The sequence below is a fragment of the Malassezia globosa genome (assembly GCF_000181695.2).
Source record: "Malassezia globosa CBS 7966 chromosome Unknown mgl_sf_3.1, whole genome shotgun sequence".
Classification (NCBI taxonomy): Eukaryota; Fungi; Basidiomycota; class Malasseziomycetes; order Malasseziales; family Malasseziaceae; genus Malassezia; species Malassezia globosa.
Genome location: NW_001849871.1, coordinates 331747 through 356460, shown reverse-complemented (window position 1 = coordinate 356460; position 24714 = coordinate 331747). Strand labels below are relative to the sequence as shown.

At 54.1% G+C, this 24714-nt stretch overlaps 13 protein-coding genes across 13 annotated transcripts; 7 read left to right on the top strand and 6 right to left on the bottom strand.

Moving 5' to 3' along the window:
• Nucleotides 1-1537: 1537 nt before the first annotated feature.
• Nucleotides 1538-2720, bottom strand: MGL_1488 (uncharacterized protein; the record flags this gene model as incomplete). Its single annotated transcript, XM_001731253.1, has 4 exons — nt 1538-2263; nt 2322-2361; nt 2473-2591; nt 2646-2720. 4 exons carry the CDS (start codon nt 2718-2720, stop codon nt 1538-1540), a joined length of 960 nt encoding a protein of 319 aa, XP_001731305.1.
• A 777-nt stretch (nt 2721-3497) lies between these two features.
• On the top strand, nt 3498-4578 carry MGL_1487 (uncharacterized protein; the record flags this gene model as incomplete). Its single annotated transcript, XM_001731252.1, has 3 exons — nt 3498-3501; nt 3537-4352; nt 4409-4578. 3 exons carry the CDS (start codon nt 3498-3500, stop codon nt 4576-4578), a joined length of 990 nt encoding a protein of 329 aa, XP_001731304.1.
• A 309-nt stretch (nt 4579-4887) lies between these two features.
• On the top strand, nt 4888-8097 carry MGL_1486 (uncharacterized protein; the record flags this gene model as incomplete). The annotated part of the gene is made up of 1 exon (XM_001731251.1): nt 4888-8097. One exon carries the CDS (start codon nt 4888-4890, stop codon nt 8095-8097), a length of 3210 nt encoding a protein of 1069 aa, XP_001731303.1.
• A 328-nt stretch (nt 8098-8425) lies between these two features.
• Nucleotides 8426-8728, bottom strand: MGL_1485 (uncharacterized protein; the record flags this gene model as incomplete). Its single annotated transcript, XM_001731250.1, has 1 exon — nt 8426-8728. One exon carries the CDS (start codon nt 8726-8728, stop codon nt 8426-8428), a length of 303 nt encoding a protein of 100 aa, XP_001731302.1.
• A 510-nt stretch (nt 8729-9238) lies between these two features.
• On the top strand, nt 9239-10225 carry MGL_1484 (uncharacterized protein; the record flags this gene model as incomplete). The annotated part of the gene is made up of 1 exon (XM_001731249.1): nt 9239-10225. One exon carries the CDS (start codon nt 9239-9241, stop codon nt 10223-10225), a length of 987 nt encoding a protein of 328 aa, XP_001731301.1.
• Nucleotides 10226-10253: 28 nt separating this feature from the next.
• On the bottom strand, nt 10254-12500 carry MGL_1483 (uncharacterized protein; the record flags this gene model as incomplete). The annotated part of the gene is made up of 1 exon (XM_001731248.1): nt 10254-12500. The coding sequence occupies one exon, from the start codon at nt 12498-12500 to the stop codon at nt 10254-10256; it is 2247 nt and encodes a 748-aa protein (XP_001731300.1).
• A 725-nt stretch (nt 12501-13225) lies between these two features.
• On the top strand, nt 13226-14896 carry MGL_1482 (uncharacterized protein; the record flags this gene model as incomplete). The annotated part of the gene is made up of 1 exon (XM_001731247.1): nt 13226-14896. The coding sequence occupies one exon, from the start codon at nt 13226-13228 to the stop codon at nt 14894-14896; it is 1671 nt and encodes a 556-aa protein (XP_001731299.1).
• Nucleotides 14897-15030: 134 nt separating this feature from the next.
• On the bottom strand, nt 15031-15641 carry MGL_1481 (uncharacterized protein; the record flags this gene model as incomplete). The annotated part of the gene is made up of 3 exons (XM_001731246.1): nt 15031-15190; nt 15241-15301; nt 15356-15641. 3 exons carry the CDS (start codon nt 15639-15641, stop codon nt 15031-15033), a joined length of 507 nt encoding a protein of 168 aa, XP_001731298.1.
• A 556-nt stretch (nt 15642-16197) lies between these two features.
• MGL_1480 (uncharacterized protein) lies at nt 16198-18348 on the top strand (the record flags this gene model as incomplete). The annotated part of the gene is made up of 1 exon (XM_001731245.1): nt 16198-18348. The coding sequence occupies one exon, from the start codon at nt 16198-16200 to the stop codon at nt 18346-18348; it is 2151 nt and encodes a 716-aa protein (XP_001731297.1).
• A 38-nt stretch (nt 18349-18386) lies between these two features.
• Nucleotides 18387-18992, bottom strand: MGL_1479 (uncharacterized protein; the record flags this gene model as incomplete). The annotated part of the gene is made up of 1 exon (XM_001731244.1): nt 18387-18992. One exon carries the CDS (start codon nt 18990-18992, stop codon nt 18387-18389), a length of 606 nt encoding a protein of 201 aa, XP_001731296.1.
• A 957-nt stretch (nt 18993-19949) lies between these two features.
• On the top strand, nt 19950-20594 carry MGL_1478 (uncharacterized protein; the record flags this gene model as incomplete). The annotated part of the gene is made up of 1 exon (XM_001731243.1): nt 19950-20594. The coding sequence occupies one exon, from the start codon at nt 19950-19952 to the stop codon at nt 20592-20594; it is 645 nt and encodes a 214-aa protein (XP_001731295.1).
• A 206-nt stretch (nt 20595-20800) lies between these two features.
• Nucleotides 20801-21801, bottom strand: MGL_1477 (uncharacterized protein; the record flags this gene model as incomplete). The annotated part of the gene is made up of 2 exons (XM_001731242.1): nt 20801-21678; nt 21738-21801. 2 exons carry the CDS (start codon nt 21799-21801, stop codon nt 20801-20803), a joined length of 942 nt encoding a protein of 313 aa, XP_001731294.1.
• A 427-nt stretch (nt 21802-22228) lies between these two features.
• On the top strand, nt 22229-24211 carry MGL_1476 (uncharacterized protein; the record flags this gene model as incomplete). Its single annotated transcript, XM_001731241.1, has 1 exon — nt 22229-24211. One exon carries the CDS (start codon nt 22229-22231, stop codon nt 24209-24211), a length of 1983 nt encoding a protein of 660 aa, XP_001731293.1.
• Between the last annotated feature and the right edge of the window lie 503 nt (nt 24212-24714).

Here is a 24714-nt window from a genome sequence, read left to right as displayed (position 1 = left end):
ACTGCTGTGTCGATGAAACGCCAAGACATAGTGCCCTCAGTCTCGCCTCTGACGCGTACGCGACAAACCTTGCTGCTGGCACACCGCACATTCGTTGGGACTTGGTTCATCCAGTTGCCTATATATCCCAACCGCTGGTCCTCTTACGAGCTCCGGACCCATGTGGAGAAGGAAATGTGCCCTTGACATTTAGTCAACACCACACATATGCGCCGTCTCAGGTGCGCGGCGCTTACGACATGCGAGAAAAGTTGGGCGCAAGACGTGTGAGTGAGTAATTGTGGGTGTGGTCAACTGTTGTCGGCATCGAACTTTGCAAGGCACGTCCCACGGCCATGCCGTACTGGGACGCTGACTTGCAATTGCAGTGGCCTCCGAATTACACTGCATTAATCCACGTATATGCATACCTTTTTAGCGCCGTCACCCTAGCGCTGTTGTTTTGCTCTGTAACGCGAAAGCCCAATCACCACTTCACGCACGCAGCTGGCATATCGGCACTATGCAGTGCGGCAATGATCATTCGGGCCGTGCGATATGAGTGGTTCATTGCTGCGCGCATCCTTGACATATGGTCTGCAGAAGCTTGCCTGGGAATGTGTATGCAGCTTTTGTATAACTACATTATGATCTTGGAGTGTGCTTCGAGGCGGACATGGCGCTTTCGGTCACGACTCGTGCGCTACATGCGATGGAGTTACCTTGCATGGACTGCATCTGCACTCACTGCATTTCACCGCCCTTCCTACACAATCATGTACCTAGTCTTATGCTTGCAATGGGGCGTGTATGCGCTGTGCCTGAATATGCTCCAAATGCACGCACAAGCTATGCTGTACCCAAAGCATGGATCTCTTACACTACCCAAACGCGTACAACCACGCATGCCATTGGTCTCTATTTGGCTGGATATGTCTAGTTTCTTTTCTTGGCCCAGCTCTCTTTCAGTGACTCGCAAGACGGTACGGCAGCTGTATGATGTGTTGTGTGTGATCATGCTGATGTGTGTTCAGCTCATGTTTCTCGTTATATACAGCTATGCCGAAGAGCTCCGCGATTTTCACGCATGGATCATTCACACCACGCGTCTCTTTTCCGTTGTCTTCCTTCTTCTTCTTATGACGCCTGGCTTTCTGCCTCGTTTCCAGGCATCAAGATATACGTCCTCTCTTCTTAACGCTTAACGTGTTGACGACTATTGACGAGCTACCGTTTCCTTTGAAAATGTACTTTCTTTAATACACACACACACACACACACACTCTCTCTCTCTCTCTCTCTCTCTTTCTCTATGCGTCGCTTATACATCATTTTGTGACTCGATTTGCCTGGCCCCGGTGTTCCAAACCGGTTCCCTCGTCGTTTTGTTTGTCCATGTGTCACTTACCACTGCACTCTTCCCGTCAACCCAGTATCTTACACGAATTGCTCCCACGTCCGACTTAGATCATGTATGTACCTACATAACCAAAACTTCCTTGTTGCACGGCTCGCCAGGCGTAACTGCCGGTAACGTGCGAGAGAAATCAGCAGCTCACTACTCGCGCGACTCGCGGAACTCGGACTCGACACTGGTAACGACAGCAGTCATCTCCTGACTCAATTGCTCCAGCGTTCCTGCAGCCGAGCGATGATACTCAAGCTGCGCTTGCACAAGACTAGCAAGGCTCTTAACGGGCTCAGGATTATCCAACACCGTCTTCATCAAACTGATAGCCTCCTCTGTTGCACTCACAAGCTTGTCTTCTGCCTGCTCGACCTCATGTCGATACGAGTCTAGCTTGCTGCTGCTTGTGTTCGATTGTTCCGCAGACTTGAGATGTCCGCGCCAGCCATCCAAATGCAGACGTGCGTCCCGCACCTGCTGCCGAGCCTTGACAGCTAATTGAATCTGAGCACCAAACGCGTTCCATACCACAATAAATGAATGCACAATCGAGTGGTCCTGTGTGAGACGTGCATGTCCCACCGCATCTTCAGCCACAGCAAACTTACGCAGCAACTCGCCTAGTTTGCTCTCAGTTGTCGGGACAAGTTCGCCGCCTGTATATGCTGGTACTTTGGGTGGACACTTGCTCAGATCAATGGCTGCAGCCGTTGCGCTCCGTGCAATCGCATGACTCAGCGTGCGTGGATGCGACTCAGGTGCTGACGTCGCATGTACTTGAGGGAGGTTGGTATTCTTTGTTGCCTGCGAAGCCCACATCGACAGTGTGTGGCCGAGATTCTGGGCGCCATGCGATACGGATTCCTGCAGGGCGTGCTAGACATGAGCGCTCGTGCTCTGATGCGCCAAGGCTCTGCATGAAGCCCATACGTACCGGGTAATCGTACATTTCATTCTCATACGTCTTGATACTCCTGTTCCAATGTTAGTGATGCTCATGGAAACCACCACCACTGCATCATTGAGCAGCGGCGTCTGACTAGACGTCGTGCCCCATGACTAGGCACGGGATATCCTACACATACCGCATCATGCTTTGGTGTGCATTCTTCAGCGCATCGACACGCTGCTCCAGTTGCTTATATTCTTCCGGCAATTCCGTCAGATCATCTGCGTGACCAAAGTGCTCACGCGCCTGCTGATTCTGTTTCACACGCGTAAGTCTGGGATGAACTCTCTCCATAACAACGTCACATACCAAGGCGCCAAAGCGCTCAGAGAGCCGTTGACCAATAGGGCTCACGCTTGCAGTGAAATTCTTCCAATGCTCCATCAAGGCACTTAGTGGGAGAAAGCGGGTGAGCTAGTAGGAAGGTGTGAATGAGCAGAAATGTACACTTGTCGCTCGTCTCGGATCACGCTTTGAAAGATTGGCTGCCTGCTTGCCTGCCGTCCGAGTTTTATTCCTTAGACCCCCCCCCCTTTCTGCCCCCAACCAAGCCCCGCATTCCACGCGCGTCTCACGTTGCACTGCCGGTGCTGTCGAGTTGCGGCGCTGTTTGGCACGAGCCACTAGATTTTCTCGCATTTGCTGTCGCGACATTGCACTCTACTGGCCTTGTTGGTCCTCACGATGTCAGTATGAACCACTTCCAGCCAATCCAGTCACCTCTAATTCTACTGCATTGAAGCTACGACCGATGAGCACGTGGACTTGTGGAGAACGCGTCATGTCGACATCATTCCCCTGTCTCGACACCATTTATTCATAGGAGGAGGGTGGGCGGCTGATTGTCGTAGGCACGACGACGTCGCAGTCGATGCAGTATCAGCAAGATGAAAAGGTACTTTGTTTTCATGGGCCTCTGATCTACCAGGCCAAGGTGCGTATCAAACGACCCTACAACACCGCTTTCTTCTTTCCTTCTTCCCTCTGCTCCCCTCACCCCCATCGCCTTATTCCTGTCCACCTTGTCACATGCGCGTATGACATGTACTCATGCAGTTAGATTTTGATGGCCGAAGATTGGAAAGGCTCCGAAAATCAAAACGGTGCTGTAGGGCCCCATTACTTTGTTCATTACCAGGGCTGGAAAAAGACTTGGGATGAATGGGTGCCGGAAGAACGGCTTTTAAAAACACACGGAAGAAAATGTCGCTCGCCAGAAAGCTCTAGTCGATGCACAGAAAGCCGAGGCGGCGGCCGCAGCCGCTGTAGCTGCAGCTCATGCCGCTGAACAAACGAATGCCCGTTCAAAAAGGGAGGAATCACGCAAAGCTGCTGCTGCTACAGCGACAAGCGCAAGTGGATCAGCGACCGGCAGTAGTACAAACAGCTCGGGTGCGACTTCTGGAGCAACAAGTGGTAGTGGTCGTGGCTCGAAGCGAAGCCGCGATGCTTCAGACGCCGACGAACATGAGCGCAGGCCCGAGATTCATCTGACTATACCCGAGTCGCTCAAGGCACAGCTCGTTGACGATTGGGAAAATGTCACACGAAAAGAGCAGCTCGTTCCACTTCCTCGCAAGCCCAACGTCAAAAGTGTCTTGAGAGAATATGCCGACCATTATCAGAAAACACATGCTCAACATACTCGCACTCTGACTGTGTTGAATGAAGTACTCGCAGGCCTCAAGCTGTACTTTGACAAAAGTCTAGCACACAACCTCTTGTACCGCTTTGAGCGCGAGCAATATGTGCAGATGCGAAAGCAGCACGGTCCCAAGATGGGTGATGGCGATGTACAGACGGACATTGCCGCTGTGAAGCCGACGACTCGCCGTGGCCGCGCATCGTCTTCATTCTCGACGGCGACGCCCTCGACGCCTTCGACTGCTGCTAGTGCGACTCACTCGGAACAGGCCACTGAATCACGCGCAAACGATTCTTCCCCTAGTCTAGGCTCGCACTCAGAGTTGGAAGCGAGTGAAATTTATGGTGCCGAGCACCTGCTGCGTCTATTTGGTATGTGATGCAACTGTGATGGATGTTTCGTTATTTTTTTCTGACGCCTATTCTAGTGAATCTGCCATGTATTGTAGCACATACGACAATGGATGCCGAATCTGTGGCGATCCTGCGCGAGCACCTGAATGAGTTTCTTGCGTTTCTTGCAAAGGAACAAAAGCGGTTCTTTGTACATGACTATGAAGATCCTAGTCCCGCATACCACCGTTTGAATGCTACGTAGTATGTAATTGATGCGGATTTGTTGCAGCAATGACTCGCACAGCGCGCAATGCTCACCTATAGCACGAGCCATGGCTGCGGTGGCGGCAGCGCCATGCACATAGGAGAGGACGACGCGGCCCCTGCTTCGGCCGAAGTGTAGATCAACAACACGCGTCCGCCCCATGCGAAAGCAAGCAGCAGCTGCGGGGCGGGCCACGTTCATAGAATAAATAGAAATCTCTTCACCCAAAAGTCGAGTGTTGTAGCTGTGTTGTTGTTATCCTGGTTGGGCTAAAGTCTGCTGCTGCTGCTGCCTTTGTCACACAACATGAACGTACAGCTGGACAGGAACCAGCCTCGTACGCCAGCGACAGATAGCCGTGCGCTACAGAACCTCATCAAAGCCGAAAAGACATACGTCGACGAACTGTTAAGCGCGACGTCGGCAGCGTTTGGCGCTGCGTCGTCATTGCATGCGTGGGGCATCTCAGAAACGCCCGATTTGGACCATGCATCCGATATAGTGGCGCAGTATCTCGAGAAGGCTGCAAACGCACAAAAGACATACGCTCAGTCGCTCGATCAGTACCGCGAGTCGCTAAAGGACATGCTGAACCGTGAGCAAAGCATTCGCAGTATCGTGCGAGATCGCGACATTCTCATGAGCCGCGTCATTAAGCTAACTCAGCGAAAACCCACGAAACGCGAACTGATGAAGGGTGAGGAAGAGCATCAGATGCGCATGCTCGATGCGCAGCGCGAGCTCCAGGCATGTGAGCAGACGCTTGCGAATGAAACAGCAGCCCTCATCGGTGTGAAGCGCCGCACATTCAAAGAAGCCCTCACGATGCGTGCCAAGGTCCTGGGCGACACGGGTGCAATTATGATGGACAATGCGCGTGAGATTCTTGTGTTTCTCGATACGTTCGATGCGGACATTCCCGTGGCTCCGATGCCTGTGGACCCGATGGATCGCTCCGAGCATCTCTACGGCGCAGCACCTGTGCAGAAGCGCTCTTCCGCTGATCAGAATATCTTCCTCTCTGACGCTGACACGCTCTATCAAATCATGCCTGAAACGCGCCCGCAGCAGCAACAGGTAGAGTCGGTCCAACAGGCAGGCCAGTTGGAACATGCAGATTATGGTGTTCCGTCGGACGAAGCCGCTCTCATGATGTCTCCAGGGCTGGAGGGCGAGCCTGTGTACGATGTGGATCCGTCTCCGTATGACGGTGTCGTGCCTGACGATTCGCTCCAGCCACAGCTGGCGCAGCAGCCTGAGTCGTTCGGTACGCGTCTTTCGCCTTTGCCGTCGAAGTCATCTGCAAGGAGGCCGCAGCGTTCCGGCAGCATGGCCTCTAGCGTGCGGTCGCGCGACAGGCCTTCGCGCGCATCCCGCACAGGACACAGGCGTGCATCGTCCAGCTTGTCCAGTCAACTGCCCTCGATGTCGCTACCATCTGTTCCTGGAGGCGTGCCCAGTGCACCGCGCATGAATCTTGAGCATGCGCGCGATGGTTTTGTTGCTCCGATTGTGCCTGGCGGAGTGCCATCTGCGCCGCGTCTTTTTGCTCACCATGATGACGATATGGCCGCAAGCACCGTCGACTCATCCGTCGTGCAGCGACCAACGCGACGTCGCCAAGCAGATTCGGACGACGAGGACCAGGGATTCTTGCGTCGCGGAAGCACAAAGCACCATTATGGTGGCGGCGGCGGTGGCGGCGGCTTCTTCTCACGCGTTTCGAACTTGTTCCGCACCGACATCCGAGCATCCCCGCCACGCTCGCACCGCCGCTCAGGCTCCGAATCTCTGTTGGCTCCACTGAGTGGCTCGAGCCGAGCTCCCACGCGCTCATCATCACGAGTGTTCCGTGACCGTGGTGGCGACAGTAGTGACGAAGAGCCTGCGGGTGTCATGTACCAGCACTTCAACGAGCGTCCAGCGCTCCAGCTGTATTCGACACAGTCAGGCCCACGTTCGCCGGAAGAACAGGCGCTTGACGAGGCGATCCGGCAAAGTGTGATGGGAGCTGGCCTTGGCTCTTCGACACGCAGCCGGCCCGCATCGCGACAGTCGGACGTCGTGGGTGGAATCAAGACAGGTGCGCCGTCCAAGGCGGCAACGAGACCGCGCAAGCCTCGCAGCAATTCGGTCGACCTTGGCAATGGCGCTACGGTCCAACGCGTTGAATCCACGAGTTCATCGACTCGGAAGGTGAAGAAGCGCAGCAGTGTTGACCGCGTGGGAGCCACCGGCACGACTGCCAGCACAACCACCACCTCGCCGCCAGGCACAGCAACAAAGGGCAAGAAGAAGCGGGATGCGACGGCCTTCCCCCCTCCTGCCCCGTCAAGCTTCTACAACCCTGGCAAGTACGCCACAGACTCGTGGGTACCGCGTGCCGACCAACTGCCGGCACGACCCGCGAGCGCACAGGGTCTCACGAGTACGCGTGCGTCGACGCCGCTCAAATCTGCAATGAAGTCGAAGGAATCGCCGTCCGTGAGAGGCAGGCGCATCTCCATTGCCGAAGCCGATTCCAATGCCTCGCAGGTGGCGTCTAGCCGCTCAGAACTTCCGCCTGCTTTGTCCTACATGAATATAGCTGCAGCAACGACGCCAACACCGACGGCAACGGCGGCAACGACTACGACGGCGTTGGGTGATGCCGATGCACGATCCCTGCCGTATACAAGTCTGTCGCCAACGACTACGTTCACGCCCATGTCACTGGACCTGGGTCGGCCTGTGGACGGAACAGGATCGCTCGGCATGAATCTCACCGACTCAGACTCACCGACAAAGCGGTCGTCTATGCCGGCTGGTTTGGCACCTGCCATGTCCTACCTGTCGGTCAAATCGTCGTCGCAGCCGCCAACACTGCCAAGAATCACGATGGATGACAACATGGGCTCAGATGCGACCGACCTGTACCGCGCATGGATGGCGTCTTCGGAAGCCCAGCCGACGTCCTCTAGCACAACCGCATCCGAACCTGCTGTGGCACCAGCTGATGCTGTGCCATCCATGTCCTCGAAAGTTGAGCCTGCCATGACATGGGCCTCGCCGACTCCTTCGTCTGTGCACACGCCGTCATACATGGTCAAGTCGCCCACTATGAACACATCCTCTGCCCTCCCGTACGGCACCCAGGCTTCCAGCCCCGCATTGGGACGAAATGCAAGTCATATTGTCACCAAATCCACTAGCAGTGGAAATGGCCATGGTGGAGCTGTGAGTCGCTTGAGCCAGCCAATGAACATTCACAACGCTGGTCAGCACGTACCTTACGGCAGTCAAGATGATGAGGAGGACAGCGGACCACTGAGAAGGCGCACGTCTGACTGGAACACTCGCATTGGACGTCGTGATGACTCAAGTGACGAAGAAGACAGTGCCGCCGGTCTAGGTGGCGCCAACGATTATTACTCGGCGCGCATGGCCTTCGGTAAGTCGACGCGACATCTTGGCCTAGCCACAGGCACGATCCAGCCGAAGCCTCCGGGCGAGAAGCGCAAGAAGGCTGCTGCCTAGCTTTTCGTTTCTCCTACCTCTGTCTTCGCCTTTCCCTTCCCCCGCCCATCGTGGCAGGCGTTGGAGACGTCTCCTTTTTCGACAGACGAATGCGGGACTCTCTTATACATTCATCTGCTTGCGACGAAGAACTCGTATGTCCCACAGCCATTCACAATCGTAGGATCATCACGGCCTTTTAACACATATATGAAACTATGTAGTGAGTAATTTCCATTGGGTGGTTTCTTCTATGCGCTTGGACTTGACTTCTTTGCGCCATCCTCGAGACAAACACGACCTAGAAGACATGCGCGATGGAGCGTTCGTGGTGTCTTTCCCAGGTACGTTAGGCATCGGTCGTGAGGGCGCCAGAGGCACGCTCCGCTGCCACGCGGCGGACGTACGTGGCACTCACGATGTTAAATGCCTCAAAGTAGCGCTCGAGGCATCGCTCGACACACGTTTGTTCCTTGCCACTGAGCGACTGGCCTGGCCATGTCACACATTTGCAATAGCACTTGTCCGTAGCCTTGCTGATCAGTTGTTGCGCGTTGGCCATGGCAATCTCAGTAGACACGCGCTGTTTCAGTGCATCTTTCTGCTCAGAAGACGAGGCACCCTTCTTGCCGGTGATTGAAGAAAAGTCCATAGTTGAGTGCTGGTATGTTTGTGCCTTGGGAGTGTTGTCGTTGCGGTGGACAAATTCGATGACAAATTCCTGCCGCCCGGCCACAACCTACATGGACCCCAGGCCAAGCGCATGTGGCGGCGCTATTGTCCTCTCCACCCGTGTTGCACTCCCCCGCCGAGGGATGGGGAGGGGCCTCTGGCTACATGGGTGAGACTGGGCGCGATTAGCCGTAGGAACTCACGTGATTAGCAACTCCACATGCGCCCCAACACCACCGCCAGTATGGTGTTGAGAGGAATCGGCAGAGCGTCCGGGTGTTGGTTCGGGGAGCTGGAGCGGGTGCTGTAGCGCGCTGAAAATCTGTGCGCCGCTGTACGAGACGCCTGAAGATTGCATTGCATTGAAATTCTAGCGTGACTTACTGTCGTACGCTAGATCACGGATTGCCTGCTACGATTGAGCTCACACGCGTTGGACCGGCTATCACGGAACTTGGAGAGACGCTGCAGAATATCGAGCGTCACTGAGATGCCGCATCTCTCCCTCTTACCTATAATCCCTTCTGTTGCTGCACTATCGCGGGCCTTCCTTACATGGGGGTGCAAGAGTGTGCGTGTTCTTGGCACAGATCAATTCTTGCATATTTTGACAGATCCAAAGCGTGCAGAGGAAGGTCGTGGAATTGTGACGTATGCGAATCATATTTCCGTGCTGGATGAGCCGATCATGTGGGGTGCATTGCCGAGCTCGTACTTTTGGGACCGTCGCACAGTGCGTTGGAGCTTAGGCGCAAGTGATATTATTTTTAAGAACGAGCTGTATCGCTGGTTCTTTCGGCAAGGACAGACGTTGGAAGTGTTCCGTGACCGAGGTATTTACCAAGATGCCATCAACCAAGCCATCCAGCATATAGGACGTGGTGCCTGGATCCATATTTTCCCAGAAGGTAAAGTGAATCTCACGCGCTCGACATACATGCGGCGCTTCAAATGGGGCATTTCGCGCCTCATTCTTGAGGCGCCGATCTGTCCGTATGTCGTGCCTGTCTGGCTCATGGGTTTTGATCAGATCATGCCGCATCCCCGTGCACCACCTCGCTGGGTCCCTCGCACTGGTGCGGATATCTGTGTGGTATTTGGTGATCCTATTGATGTCGATGCATACAGACAAACATATTTCGAATGGGCGTCGATGCACCATGCCTCGGGACTCACGATACAGAGGAGTTCTTCTTCTTCTCCCGCTCTGGGCGAGTCGGTGCTTGACACACTATTGGCATTGAGGCTGCCACGCGTCGATATTCATACACCGCCACATCATATCTACACATACGATACGTGGCGCTCCGTGCAACTGGCGCCAGAGGACCATCCTGCGTATGCAATGATCCGCAGCCACCTCGCAGCCTACTTGCGCACGAACCTCGCTCATGTCGGTCTACAGACGCGCCTCACACTTGGGTATGGGCCCGGTGAAGGTTTGCTTGCACACCGCCCCAATGACGTTCACGTCTAGGCGAGCAGAACGTGCGGATAGTGACCGCTCATGACGCTGTTGTCGACGACGTTGCTGATGTCATCACGCCCGTGCCGCTTGGCTTGTTTAGGATTGTCTCGAGGACCTTGTCTAGCGCTGGCACGTTTTCATGCTCCTTCGCAGCTCCTGCTTGGGCATCCCACAGTGCCGCGGCCAAAGATCCGTCACTGTCGTCAAGGAGGTCCATCAAATTGCCAGAGCGTTCAGAACACTGTTCTAGAGAATGCGCCGTGTCTTGTAAAATACGCAAAAGCCCGCCTGTCAGTGGCTCCACGACATGGGACTGTACATGCTGAAGAAGCTCGACATTCCATCGCTGTCGCTGTCGCTTTCGTGCCGGCAGAGAAGCCGGATTTTTGGCAGTAAAAAGATCCTGTTTCTCTTCCTCCTTCTCCTCCTCCTCCTGCTCTTCCTTTTCACAGCAGCTCTCCATTTCAGCCGCCCCAGTCACAAATTCCGCAAGACTGCGTGCATAAGCCAAACCGTCGACGCTGCCATAGACGGTTTCAATCAGGCGTTCTGTCTCCTGTGCGCCTTGCATGGAGAGCTGTAAGGCTGGCGGCAATTGGTGCAAAGAAGAGCGCGGCACATACTGCGCCGTACGTGGAAGACTCATTGCTCGGTATGGCATGGAACGCAAGTGCTCTCGCAAGGCCTGCATAAGACGTTCATTCGTCACAGATGCATAAGGCTGCAGCGGCTGGTCGTCTGCGACACAGGCAGCCCAAGCTGGCATGCTTGCATACAAGCCAACATCCTCGAGTGCCAGTATGCGGCGCATGTGCGGGCGAAAGAATGTCCAGTTGTGCTCGTCGCGTTCTTGCTCGAGCTCACGCTCACGTCGGTTAAGACGCAGGCCTGATTCCTGGATGGCCGGTGGCGGACGTGCTGGCCATACAGGACGGATGGGCCGCGTCCCATGCGAGCCAAGGCCAGGCGGACCAGGCGTCGACGCAATGGCATATGGCATTGCCCGCTGCATGTCGGGCACTTGAGTGCCATCGAACGTGTGGCTCATGTTCACGCTCGGAGCCTCAGGATTTCTCCGCGTTGCTGCATGCAAGGCATCTGGACGCCCGAGCTGTGCGGGGGGAAACACCAGGCTTAGCTCAGTAGGTGCGTTGCCAGATGACGACGACGGCACTGCAGCAAGCATCATCGGTAAGTGTTGCAAAGACTCGAGCTCAGGCGCGAGCAGCATGCGCTGCGCAAGAAATTCTCGCACGTCAGAGATTTCAGACGCATCCAGTGCGCCGTCGTCATGGAACACAAACGTCGACCCATCATTCTCATCGGGGTGCCTGTCAGTCACGGGTGCCGTCGTGGCAGACGCCACCTGAGTGCTGCCATTACTTGTCTTTGTCGATGTCGATGCAGGCACCGTCGTAGGACCCGACGTTGTGTTTGATGAGGATGATGCTGTTGGCACATCCAGCAGATCGGACAACGGCGTCCCCAAGCGCCGCTTCGGCTTCGCATGTACACGTGCGCAGCATGCACTCTTGCCGGTGAGTTGGTGTTGCCCGACACCTGCATACGCAAGTGTGCGCCGAAACAAGAGCTCAGCCGGGTCAGACGTCTCGACGCCCTGGAGTGACCATGTTGTAGAACGCGCGCTGCCGACGCGCATCATGCGACGACTAAGCTGGGCAGCATGTGGCTCAGCCTCAATAGAATGGCCTTCCCCCATAGCACGCTCATGCGCTGTGCGTTTCCGGCGGCCGCGAGGTTGTGGTGTATCTTCCTGCATAGACGAGCCTGGTGACGTCGGCGCGGGAAGTTGGTCTTCATTCACGACGCTCTGGCTCTCCCGAGCGATGGCGCGCAGTCCCCACCCTTCCAGACGACGTGCAGCCGAATGATAAATCGAGCTGGGCGGATTAAACCGCTGCGCATTTTGAGTCACAAGCATAAAGTCGTGCTGGAACATATCCATATTTGTATAGTAGCCTTCGTGAATGCGCTTCTCCATTGTGCCGAGATCCATCGGATGTGTGATAACCTCGCGATAGCCAGGCACTTCATCTGCATTCACAGGTTCGTGGAAAAACAAGTACGAGTCACGTTTCTTGAGATTCAGTATGAGCGAGTCAAGCGCCGCACGCAACGGCTTCATCCGCAATTGCTTCAGCGGTCGTGCACGTATCTTGCTGTCAGCTGGCAGCATGCTATTACGGCCCGTAGAAGATGAGTGCGGCGAGTTCCTACCTGTCGTTGATACTGCGCCTTGTTCCCGCAGAGGAAACGGAGTCATGATCATTTGGGGTCGGCTCAGGCCTCGGTGGGCGGTGCCGTTTCAGCTTGATACGTACAGGCGCACTTGGTGGTGCCACACGCCCGTCATCACTCGACGATGCATCTTCGCCCCATGACTCACTGGATCGTTCCTCGTCAGAGTATGGACTCCCAATTGATCGCGGCGTTGATCCAGCGTAGCCGCCCTGTGCCATGGCCGCGATGAATAGATTCACTGCTGAGTCAGCTTGTGGGTCGATCTGTAGACGACAGTCACTTGGTACAGATGGAGAGAGACTTACCGATGAGCGGATGGGAATTATGAAATCAATGGTGGAGTTCGCCTGGCTGCCCCGCCCCCCCCCCCCCTTTCTTTCAAGGCGTTCAGCCACTGAGCGTAAGGTCGTGTAGAGAGCGTGCGGTTTATGTCCGGCCGAAAGACGCAATCGCACTGGACTCTCTCACCTTTGGCGCTGGGTCTGCCCTTTGTGGGCAAGAAGCCATAAATCCTCCTCGGCTGTAAAGAGAGTGAGGTGAGGTGTGTGGTTTCGGATTTTTCACGTCTTGTGTTCGAAGCTTTTGTGTCTGTGGGGAAAAAGGACGACACTCTGACCGCCACGAAGGGGAGCTTACGTGTTCATTCATCTCACCGTGACGTGCTGGACCCGCAGAATCGTTCGCATCGCAATCCACGTTTTGTCGCTGTCAGCACGCTTCTCTCGCATCGCATGCGTGCGTCCCTACATGAGCTACATCGACAAACCACGTTTCCACAAACCCACACATCCGGCACGCATCAAGCCAGCACCTGCTGAGCCACATCTCGAGCCGCAAGCCACTCGCTTACCGCTCTTGCGTTCTGAGAATGTGCCGGCGAATGCACCCCCACTCCAGGCCCATGCTCAGGCTGGCTTAGACATGCAGCGACAAGCCATGGCCGATCAAAAGGAACTCCAGCGGCAGCAAGCTGCACAAATACAGATCCTCGCTGACGCAAAAGAACAACTTCGGAAAGAACTTCCGCTTCGTGGAATTCGATGCGCAGCCACTGATTGCAGTGCGTTGGCGAAACACGACGATGTTCAAGCGCATGTATTTCGTTCGAGGCGATCCAAGCATATTTGTCCCGATCCTCGAGGGGATCCTTCTATGCGTGTTCTTCAGCTGGGCATCGAACAGACGCAAGAGGTACCTGCTGCTGTGCTACGCGCTATGGAGCAGTATGGTGGCGAGCTACTTATGCATCCCGTTGTCTTCGACTGGGACTACTGGAGTGTAGATCAGATTTTGCGTGCCTTGCTTCCCGACGAACTCGAAGAAGGTGCGCCATCGGCTTTTTCTATGGTGGGCCACATAGCGCACGTCAATCTGCGAGAAGAGTACTTGGCGTACCGCTACTTGATTGGACAGGTCATCCTGGACAAGACGCCGCGCGTCGAGACAGTCGTGAACAAGCTTGATACCATCGACACCGAGTTCCGGGTATTTGCCATGGAACTGCTGGCTGGCATACCCAAGTACACGGCTGATGTGTCGGAGTCGGGTTGTCTTTTCACACTCGATTTCCGTCATGTATACTGGAACAGCCGGCTGCATACAGAACATGGTCGGATCATCGACTTGTTCGAGCCGTTCCAGGTCGTCGCAGATGTCATGGCGGGTGTTGGCCCATTTGCAGTGCCTGCAGCGAAGAAGGGCTGCTGGGTCCTTGCCAATGACCTCAACCCTGCCTGTTATGAAAGTCTGATGCACAACATACGCCAAAACAAGGTTGTGTCTCACTGCTTACCGAGCTGTGACGACGGTCGCAAGTTTATACGGCACAGCATCCGCCAAGCGTGGGAGGCTGCTTTTCCTGCGAACGATCCATCACTTATGAGCGGCCGACAAAAACGCCGCGAGCGTCGCATCGCCGCGAATGGTGGCGGCCCAACGGCCAATGCCGTCGAAGAACATGCTGGTTCTAAACCACCTGTGAGCTCACCAGGCCTTGCTGCACTGGATTCACGACCACGTCGCCTGATCGACCACTTTGTCATGAATCTGCCAGCTTCAGCCCTTGAATTTCTAGATGCATTCCGCGGTGCTTATGCAGAGCTTGCGCAGGCCGTGGGAGCAGATGCACTCGACGCAGAAATTGCCGCCCGACAGGCTGCGCCTCAGCTTCATGCATGGCCTATGGTTCATGTTCATTGCTTTACAAAAGATGTCGAGCATGCGGGAGAGGATATTTGTGCACGAGCTAGTGCAGCCCTAGGTCTCGAAGGAAATGCATGCTTACAGCCGCCTGGTTCGCCGCATGCGACACCTGACCTATCGCTTCATCTTGTGCGCTCCGTCGCACCGAACAAAGACATGTACTGCTTGAGTTTCCGTCTCACACCAGACGTGCTATACAAAACTACGACGTGCTAATGCGAATCAATCTTTGTAGGAGGAAGTAGGGGCAGCGGAGGGACAGGATGCAAGTAGCATGCAACAAAGAACGAAATAGAGCGCTTGTCATGATAGGAAACATGCGACCGACACGAGCAGGATCAAAAGTGATCTCAAGTCAACCCAGCATCTTGGTCAAGAATACTGCTAGACCAGTCCAGCACTCCCTCGCGCGACAGAAGGATCTCACGCACTTCATTGGGCGGGTCGTTGCCGATATCTTTTGCACGTTCCCAGCGTTCCAGACGTGTGAGCCCCATACAAGGACCAAATCTGTCGTCGTTAGTACTATGCACTTGGACACACAGCTGACGGTGACATACGCTGGATCCAAGTCAAATACGCGCAAAATGTGCTCAATGCGGCTTAGATCTTCAGAATGAACTATTCATTCCACGAGTTAGTTTCTTCTCATCGTCTCCCAAGATATATACGTACTGGGCTGCATCCCCATCGTCTTGCGTGTCCTTTGCCAAATGCCATCAAAGCGTGGGTCATCTATGTGAATAGATGGAAGGCCCTCAGCCTTTTTTAGTTGTTCTCTCGTATATTTCGGCTGCGCAGATTCGGCTGCATGTTCAGCTGCATGCACCGCTTCCACAGCTTGTGCAGCAGCGCTAAGTTTCGCTGCTCTCTTTCCACTCGCACGCACAGACGCAGCGCGCGACTTGGTACTTGTAAGACCCAGTGCATTACCGGCTCCGCTTGTCCTGCTAGGTGCCATACTTGTACGCGCACGTCAAGAGGATCTCGACACTCGCGAGATAATAGGTAGATAGACAGTTCGCACACAGAGGCTATTAAGGCCTGATCGATTTGTTCGTTGTTGGTTGAGCAATAACTCCACCTGCCAATGGCGTTGAGCCCAAAGCGACACTAGAAGGCCGACTCGCGCACTTGATTTTTTTTTCCCCATGAGACAAGGACGAAGGGTAGATGAGGCACTGGCGCTCGTTCGAACTCCACATCTCCTAGAAACAAAAATAAAGCGTATGGAACACGCACGTGATTCGCTCAGCGCCGTCGCTCACCCAGACAAGTGTTTGTGTGGACGCGCAGGGCGCGCCCTGCACAAAACAAGAGACGTGCAAGTGTTGATGTGATCTTTCGCGGGAATTAAGCATGTCACCACTACTGGACTCATTTTCACCCACGCATTGCTTATGCAAGCAAGTCATGCAGGGGGTGGGGATGGTGGACAAAGGGCAATTGACGCGCGCGCTGCGGGTGCATGTACATGCTTGTCTGCTGAACTGCAGTTCCTTTCGGTCAGTACCAATATGACATGGCCAACTCCAGGGCGTCAATCAGCCGCTCTGGATACAGGCTCGGCATCCGCCGCGGAGCCAAGTGATACATTCAAATTGGCGTCACCACAGCATGCTGTCCCGGCCTTAGTGTTCCAGAAGCGCATGCCAGCGTCGTTGTCACCACCGAAACAGCAAGTCTCCCCATTTAAAAACAACGCGCCTTCACGAGTCGCATCCGTAAGTGGCTCATCACCAGACAAGAACCATGCACGCCCACTTGTGCCAGAAACCAGCGACGCAGCAAAGCGTGAGCATTCGCGCCGGTTCTCGCATATTCATAGCCGCAACCTCTCGGCATTTTTTCCGCGCCCTGGCACGGATGCTGCGGGTGAATACGATGCGTATCGTGCGAGCCAGCCGCTCTCTCCCGTACAGGTTGCATCTGCGGCCACAAGCTCACCAAATACCTCGTTCGACTCTAGTACTGAGCCGTCCAATTCGCCAACGAAGCGGCGTGACCGGCGCACGGAACGCCGTGCAAGCTATATTCTGTCCAATTTGGCCAATGGAAGCGACATGACTCTTCGTTTGCCATCACAAATGGCCGCTGCGAAAAGTGCTTCCTCTGACCCGACACAGCTTATTTCACCAGACCCTACTGCGCCTCGTGCGAACTCGGCTGCTTGGTCGACGCTCCCGTCCCGTGTCGTGTCAGACATGCAAGTATCGCCGACCATGGATATGCCGCACGAAACGCTAAGACCACTTCCTTGCGGTGCTTCGACATTATGTGTATACAGCCTCGTGCATATTTCGCTAGGCGCCGTGCTGTGGGTGCTAGGCCAAATACGTGATTCGCTTGGCCTCGTTGGCATAGGATTCTTGTTGGTATTTGACACTATGGGTCTTGGGATTGCTCTCTGGAGGTACAGATCCATTAAGATGCAGCTCGAAAATACCACGGACTCATTCCGCTTGCCATTTGGTCCGCATCGCTTTGAAACACTCTTGGATTTCTCTCTCGTACTTTACCTATTTTTCTCTGGCATTTACATGTGCATGGAAAATGCAGAACACGCCCTACTTGCATCCAGCGCACCACATGAGGAGGATCGAGCTGGTCTGATTCTTCCTCGTACTGTGCTAGCTGTGGCTGTGCTCTTATGTGTTGGCACGAATGTAGTGCTTCGGAACCATGACCGGCTCGCTGCTGCTTGTGGCATGAGCCTGGATGCCGGTGATAGCCTTGACGGCCGTCCGCGGCGTTCGCATGCGCGCCATGTGTCAGTGCTCGCTCGTCCCATGCTTGCTGTTCAGCCAGTTTACGACGCACTTTCGAATCCCTTCGCCGTCATGATTTTGTTCTTTGTCACCGTGCTCTTCTTGTCCGCGATGCTACTACCGCCTGCACAGGCAGCATCATTTGACAAGCTTGTTGCCGGCTTGCAGGGTGCCAGTATGATTTGTGTGAGTGTGACAGCACTGCGTCCATTATGCAAGACACTGCTGCAGGCAGCGCCGTCTGCTAAAGATACGCAGGCATTGAAGTTGCACAAGGCACTGAGCGTTGTCGAGACGCATCCTGCTGTGGTAGGTGTGCCACAAATACAAATGTGGCAGCTCGCTTTGCCATCTCTTGGATATACAGAAGTAGGCGTCGGCACAGATGGCAAGCGAGGACTGGCCAACGTGCTATCCATGCGTCGACATGCAAAGATGGCGCCGTTGGTCGTGGCCGTTCACATCAAGCTTCAACGGGATGCTTCAGTCCAAGATTGTGAAGACGTAACCAGCCTCGCATGGCATCATGGCTCCATTGCGCTGAACATTTTGCCCCATACGCAGGTCGGTGACATGGTGCATAATGGTAAAACGGTCGGCGACCTAACTGTCCAGGTGACTCGGCTGGGACAAGACGCAGATGTGCGGGTTACGAAACATGGTGCGCACACACACTGTCATGGGCACGAGCATGGACGTGGTCACTGCGATGGTCAAGATCATGAACATGATCACGACCATAGCCATGAGAATGACCATGATACCTGCCGTGGTCATCATCACAATCACGGTCATGCCCATGATTATGACCATGACCATGCCCATGACCATGACCACAGCATTCACGACGCCGAACTTGTACACAATCACGCGCAAGCAACTGAAATGGAGGCGCCATAATACCCATTACATAGGAAGGAAAAAGAGATATCTACGATTTAATCCATTCGGCACTTGAGCGTCCGCTCAATGACCTTGTCGGGTGTAATGATTCGAACAATGACGCCCATACCAGACAGTGCGTCACGCTCGATACCACCAAGCATGGTCTGTGAGATGGTTTCAAAGAGATCCTCTGGTTCCAAGTCGGGTTCCCACAGCCCCTCAGCCATACCGAAAAGTCGATCACTCGCCGTGCCACTAACGACAAAATCCTTTGCGAAATTCAAGCATCCAATGAGATCAGATGCTGCAATAAACGGCTCATTGTTTGAGTTCATGCCAGCCACCACAGGCTCAATGAAATATGGACCAAACCGACGCTCGTACAACGTCGAGCTCATGAGCTTCGCAAAGGTTTCTGGCTCAATGTCACGGTCCTCCTTCATCCGGTACATATTTAGGCGGTAGCGGAACTTTTCTCTCAGTGTAGCTACATCTGTTGCAAGCCCAGGAAGTCCGACATAGGTGCGGTCTGTCATCCGAAACACCTTGTCGAACTGAGTGGACAATAGCAGCGCCTGGTTGCCAAGACGCAAGTCGGATGCGATCGCCACACAGTTCTTGCCTGTCATGGCAATCACACTCCCACCATTGTATTCCATAATACTCACTGCACACATTCGTTAGTACCCCTTCGGAGAACCATCGCGCCGCATCACACGTACTTGTGCCAACGATGGAACAATGAGCCAGCAACAGGGAAGAGTAGTGACAGCGGTCGACGCGCGTACGTCCGCCGCAATACAGAGCTGGCCTCGTGGAGGCCCCATACATCAATCATTCACGTGACACCGACCCATTGGCCCACACCCTTCATGATATTCACATCCCCAGCTTTGCCGCACGGATTGCAGTCCCAGTGAGCAGCTAAGTGGTGTCCTTCGCGTGGTGTGGGCATCCGACTGGGTAGCTGAGTTGCTTGTCTACGACCCGCATTCACGTATCGCGTGACTTCTTTATATCTTTTTTCTTCTTCCTGGCCCTGCCATGAGCTCGCAGGTGCGCAAGATGCTGAGCGACTGTAAGTACTCACTCGCATGCTCACTAGAAAAGTGCTCGTCGCCAGCGCCATGACAGCATTGTCCTATTATACATTCAAGGTATGTCTCGCATCTTTGTCTGAACTCGGAACACAGTATGCCCTTGAGCGTATGGACCCGAATCGGCAGAAAAAGATCGATGCGAAAAAGACGTCTGAAACCAAGCTCGGCAAGCTCGGCGTGGACCGTCGTGAGCTCAAGCTGAATGAGTATGAAGGTACGTCATTACCTCTTGCGCACGCGCACCTCTTGCTTACACTTACTTGTAGAGCAAATTGCTGTGGAATTGATCTTGCCTGAAGATATCCCGATCACGTTTGAAGATATCGGCGGGTTAGATGGTATTTTTCTAGCCTACAGGAAAGCATCATTGCGCCTCTATGCTTCCCAGACCTATTTAGTGGTACAAGTGGATTGCTTGGCGCACCGAAGGGTGTGCTTCTGTATGGACCGCCTGGCACAGGTAAAACTATGCTGGCCAAGGCGCTGGCGAAGGAAAGTGGCGCTACCTTCATCAACATGCATGTGTCGACACTCACGAACAAATGGTTCGGCGAGTCGAACAAGCTTGTTTCAGCACTATTTGGCCTCGCTCGCAAGCTGCAGCCGACGATTGTGTTTATTGATGAGATCGACAGCTTCTTGCGCGAACGAGCATCAAGCGACCACGAGGCTATGGCCATGATGAAGGCAGAATTCATGACACTCTGGGATGGCCTCACGTCATCGACAGATCGCATCCTTGTGTTGGGCGCGACGAATCGCCCAGCTGATATCGACGCGGCGATCCTTCGTCGCATGCCCAAACGCTACGCAGTGAGCTTGCCTGACAGTGCGCAGCGGAAAAAGATCCTGTCTATAATGTTGGCGAATGTGCCATGTGCACCGAACTTTGACCTGGGTGACATTGTCCGCAAGACCGAGGGGTACAGTGGAAGCGATCTAAAAGAACTGTGCCGCGCCGCAGCTATGGTGCCCGTCCGTGAAGTGCTGCGTAGTCACGCTGGTAGGAAGACGGTGGAACGTGCGCGCGAAAACTCCAAGGCTGGCCTGCCTAATGACACGAACATTGGCATGTCGGTACGGGCGCTGAAAAACTCCGACTTTTTCCAGGTTGATGCTACTTTGCCTGAGTCAAATACTGAGCAGGAATCATTAGATTAGGTGTCGTTAAACCATGATCCCTGGATTTGTAGCATGTCGTGTGTGGTGGTGGCGTTTCGCATGTTGACTCTCCAATTGATGGGCAAGCTGGCAAGCTAGCAAGCAGATAAGCTGGTAAACAGCCAGACCTCGGCTCTGTCTGCTTATTGCTTAAAATGGATTTCTTTCCTTGTAGGGCTCCATTCCTACCAACCCATGCTCATATACTACACACGGCAGTTGTCGATGCTCAAGATCAAGATATCACATGCACCAACCGACTCCAATTGGTCCATGATCTTGGCCACATCACTGCGTGACACCATGCTGGAAACAGCATACCAGTCGGACTCCCGCAAAGGACTCACAGTCGCTGCACGACGACCAGGCGTGATGCTGAGAGCCTGCGCAAGGTTGTCCTTCTGGATATTGTACTGGCACAGAACATACTTCGACGCGGCAATGACACCACGAATGCGTGCCGTAATAAGCTGGATCAGGTTCGCATCCGTGCGCTCATGAGGCCTCGTCGAACGAATCAGGACAGCCTCTGACGACAACAAAGTGGCAATGGGCTTCAACCCACAGGCACGCATGGTTTCCCCTGACTCGACGAGATCCACAATACCATCCGCGAGACCCAAAGCACATGCAGCCTCAACACTGCCGCTTAGATACTGCACAGATGTGTGGAGCCGACCATCGTTCAGCTTAGGCACGCCTTTCTTCTCTTCAAGCTCACGGAAGAACTGGCTTGATAGCAAATCGAAGCTCGTAGCAATCTTCTTGCCGACAAGGTCTTCGACACTCTTGATGGATTCAATCGCTTCAGGCACCTGTACCTGCAGCTTGCACTTGCCAAAACCGAGGGGTAACACCTCCGTAATGCCCTCCGACACTGCCGGGCCTGCCTCCTGCACCATGTCCTGGCCCGTGATCGCAAGATCGACATTACCATCGGTGATGAATAGCGGTATGTCGGCGGCTGGCAAAAAGACCAGCGCTATGGGAAAATTCGTCACGAGGGCGACATCCAAGCGGTGAGCACGCTTGAACTGAATATCTGCGCCGCTTAACAGTGAGAGACACGTCTCATACAGACGGCCTGTTGGCATTAGTACCCGTACTCGTGGAGCACAAGTTTATCTGCGGAACCAAACGTACCTTTTTTAGGGATCGCAAATAGCAAACGGTCCTGAAGATTTTCCGGGCGAAGCAGCTGGGACATGATCTAGATGGGAGTGATCACATTGATCGTCACCCTGCTTCGCCTGTGCACAACACATGGCTGGCTTTCCACGTGCACTTCATGCGGTAAGAATGATTATGTCATCTAAGACTGGAGGCACCTTCCCCTTACAACAACTAGCCACAGTCAGGCACGGATGACCTGCAATCTCTCAGCCTCCGTCGCTCTCGCACCAGCCGTGAGGTGGACACATCCACCCTTTGGTCGCCACCTCCATAAACTGGAATTGGGCAAGTAAAATTTAAACCCACACTGGTGGAGCACCGCCGCCACCTTACTCAGTGAGAGTGCGAGCAAAAGTGAGCAATCAACTCCAGTTTCCCTGCCTCATACATTTTTCCCAAGCACGAATCGTGGTTGACTTCCCCTAACTGCCAGAGCACTGTGGGGACCGCCGCCACTGAAAATGCGGTGCACAAACTGTGGCTCACTTGCTATTGACTTTGCCGACTCACAAGCAGTATGCAGTGCATGCGGTGTGGTGCTGGAAGAGTCGCAAATCGTCAGCGATATTACTTTTGCCGAAAATACAGCTGGTGGGGCCGTCGTGCAGGGCAGCTATCTAGGCGCAGACCAGGTTCGGGCACGTACATCGGCTCCAGGCTTTCGTGGCAGCTCCGCAGGCGAGTCGCGGGAGTGTACCATTGCCAACGCGCGTTGGAATATCAACCGCATGGCTACAGCGCGTGGTGTTCCGGCACACGTAGCAGAACGAGCGCTTCGATTCTTCCAGCTAGCTTTGGATGGTGGCACAGCGACAGCGACAGGGTCACAGCCGAGGAACTTTGTTCTGGGACGCAAGTCGGACTACACGGTAGCATCATGTCTCTACGTGGCATGCCGCATGGCGAAAACGACGCATATGCTCATTGACTTTGCGGATGTAATCCAAGTCAATGTGTTCGTACTGGGACGAAGCTACCTGCGCCTTTTGCGCGTCCTCAACTTGCAAATTCCCTTGATTGACCCATCGTTTTACATTAGTCGGTTCGCCGCGCTTCTTGAGTTTGGTGATGAGACACAGCGTGTCGTGACGGATGCCACACGTCTCGTGACGCGCTTCAAGATGGACTGGATGGTCGAAGGCCGTCGTCCTGCGGGTATCTGTGGTGCATGCTTGTTGCTGGCAGCACGTATGAACCACTTCCGCCGCTCCATTACCGAAATTGTTCAAGTCGTCAAAATTGCCGATGTCACACTGCGCAAACGTCTGGAAGAGTTCAAGGCTACGCCGAGTGGCCAACTTACTATTGAAGACTTCCGGAGCGTTTGGCTTGAAGAAGAAAGCAATCCGCCTGCTTTTGCTCGTGCTCGAATGCCCAAGAAACACAAGGATCCGCGCGTCAATCTTGTTGATTCTACGAGCATGGACGCGAGACACGCCAAAAGTACTGATTCTCGCCCTAATCGCCACGATTTGAATGAAAACAGCCATGCTGATGGCAATAGCAATGGTGACAGTGGCATCGATAGCGGTGATGACGATCAAGTGTCGCCTGATAAGGAAGACCATGGCTCTCTGCAAGCTCAGCCTATTCGCTCCGATATCGACCAGCTTGCTGACCAGGCAACCGAGCAGGAAATTACCTCGTTTCTGCAACAGGCTGAAGTTCAGGAGCTTAGTAACGACTTATCCAAACAAGAACGCGAGCGTACGGAAAGAGCTAAGGCCGGACGCGTTCATAACGTATCAGGAGCATTAGCAGAGCCACCTATAAAGCTTTCCGATTCACAGAAAGAGGCGGCGCATGCAGCTGATGCGAATCTGGCACCCCCATCGTCAGCTGAATCGAAACCGAACGCCGCCGCCAACGACGGCTTAGACGACTTGGATGAAGAAGAGCTCGATAGCTTCCTTTTGACTGATGAAGAAGTCAAAGTGAAGGAACGCGTCTGGATGGAATTTAACAAAGATTACCTAGAAGCAGCTCTTGCTCGTCAGCTCAAGCTCGAGGCAGATCAAAAGGCGGGCATTGCCCCAGCACCTCGGAGTCGGAAGCGACACAAGCCTCGTGATGGTACAACAGCTCCGACGAGCTCCGCGGCTGAGTCCGCAAAGCAAATGATGCAACAGAAAAGATGGTCTCGTCGTATTAATTATGACGTTCTTAATAGCTTGTTTCCCAGTGCGAAGGGCAAAGAGGATACGGGCTCTGCCAGCGGGGCGAGAAAAGCCCATGGAAGTACCAACGAAGACGATGGCATTGACGAGGATGATGACGAGGATGACGACGTGGACGAAGAAGTTGATGAAGACGATACTGTAGGTCCTTCGTCTTCGACTAAGCGTGCACGCCTTGATGAAGATTGGATGGCGCTCGGCGGTCTTACGCGGCAAGACTATGGTGATGAAGCCGACTATGGCGACGATTACAATGACGCATGGTAGTTGATTTGCTATGTTTCTATAGAATATGATACCCTGCTGCTGTTTCCTACCTACGTAAATGAATTGATGCACGAGACCAAGCAAGCTTTTTGTCCTAAGCTAACAACTTGCTGGTCGGACGATCGGGCAAGTACGTTGGAGAGCAGAACGTGGGTGGTGGAGTTTTGCGCCGCCCAAGAAAGAAAAACACCGCGCACTGTGGAGATGCAAGTTGTGTGTTTTGTCGTTTCAAGGGAAAAATCCAAGCGATTGAGTACCTGCAGGGTTATTCGACAATCCATGCTACTGTCACGGTCGGTCACCGTAGCCAACGAAATCCCTTGTTTGTCTACGTATGCGAGTACCTGTACGACGCACGTCGGCCGCTTGGCGGCTCTGGCACTTGCATAGGCAGTTGCGCTTCGACGGCTTTCAAAGAGCAAAGGCATTCGTCCAAATCCAGCGAGAGGCATGCAAATCAACCCCAGGCTTGGGCGAAGAAGCAACGCATATAAAGGCACATC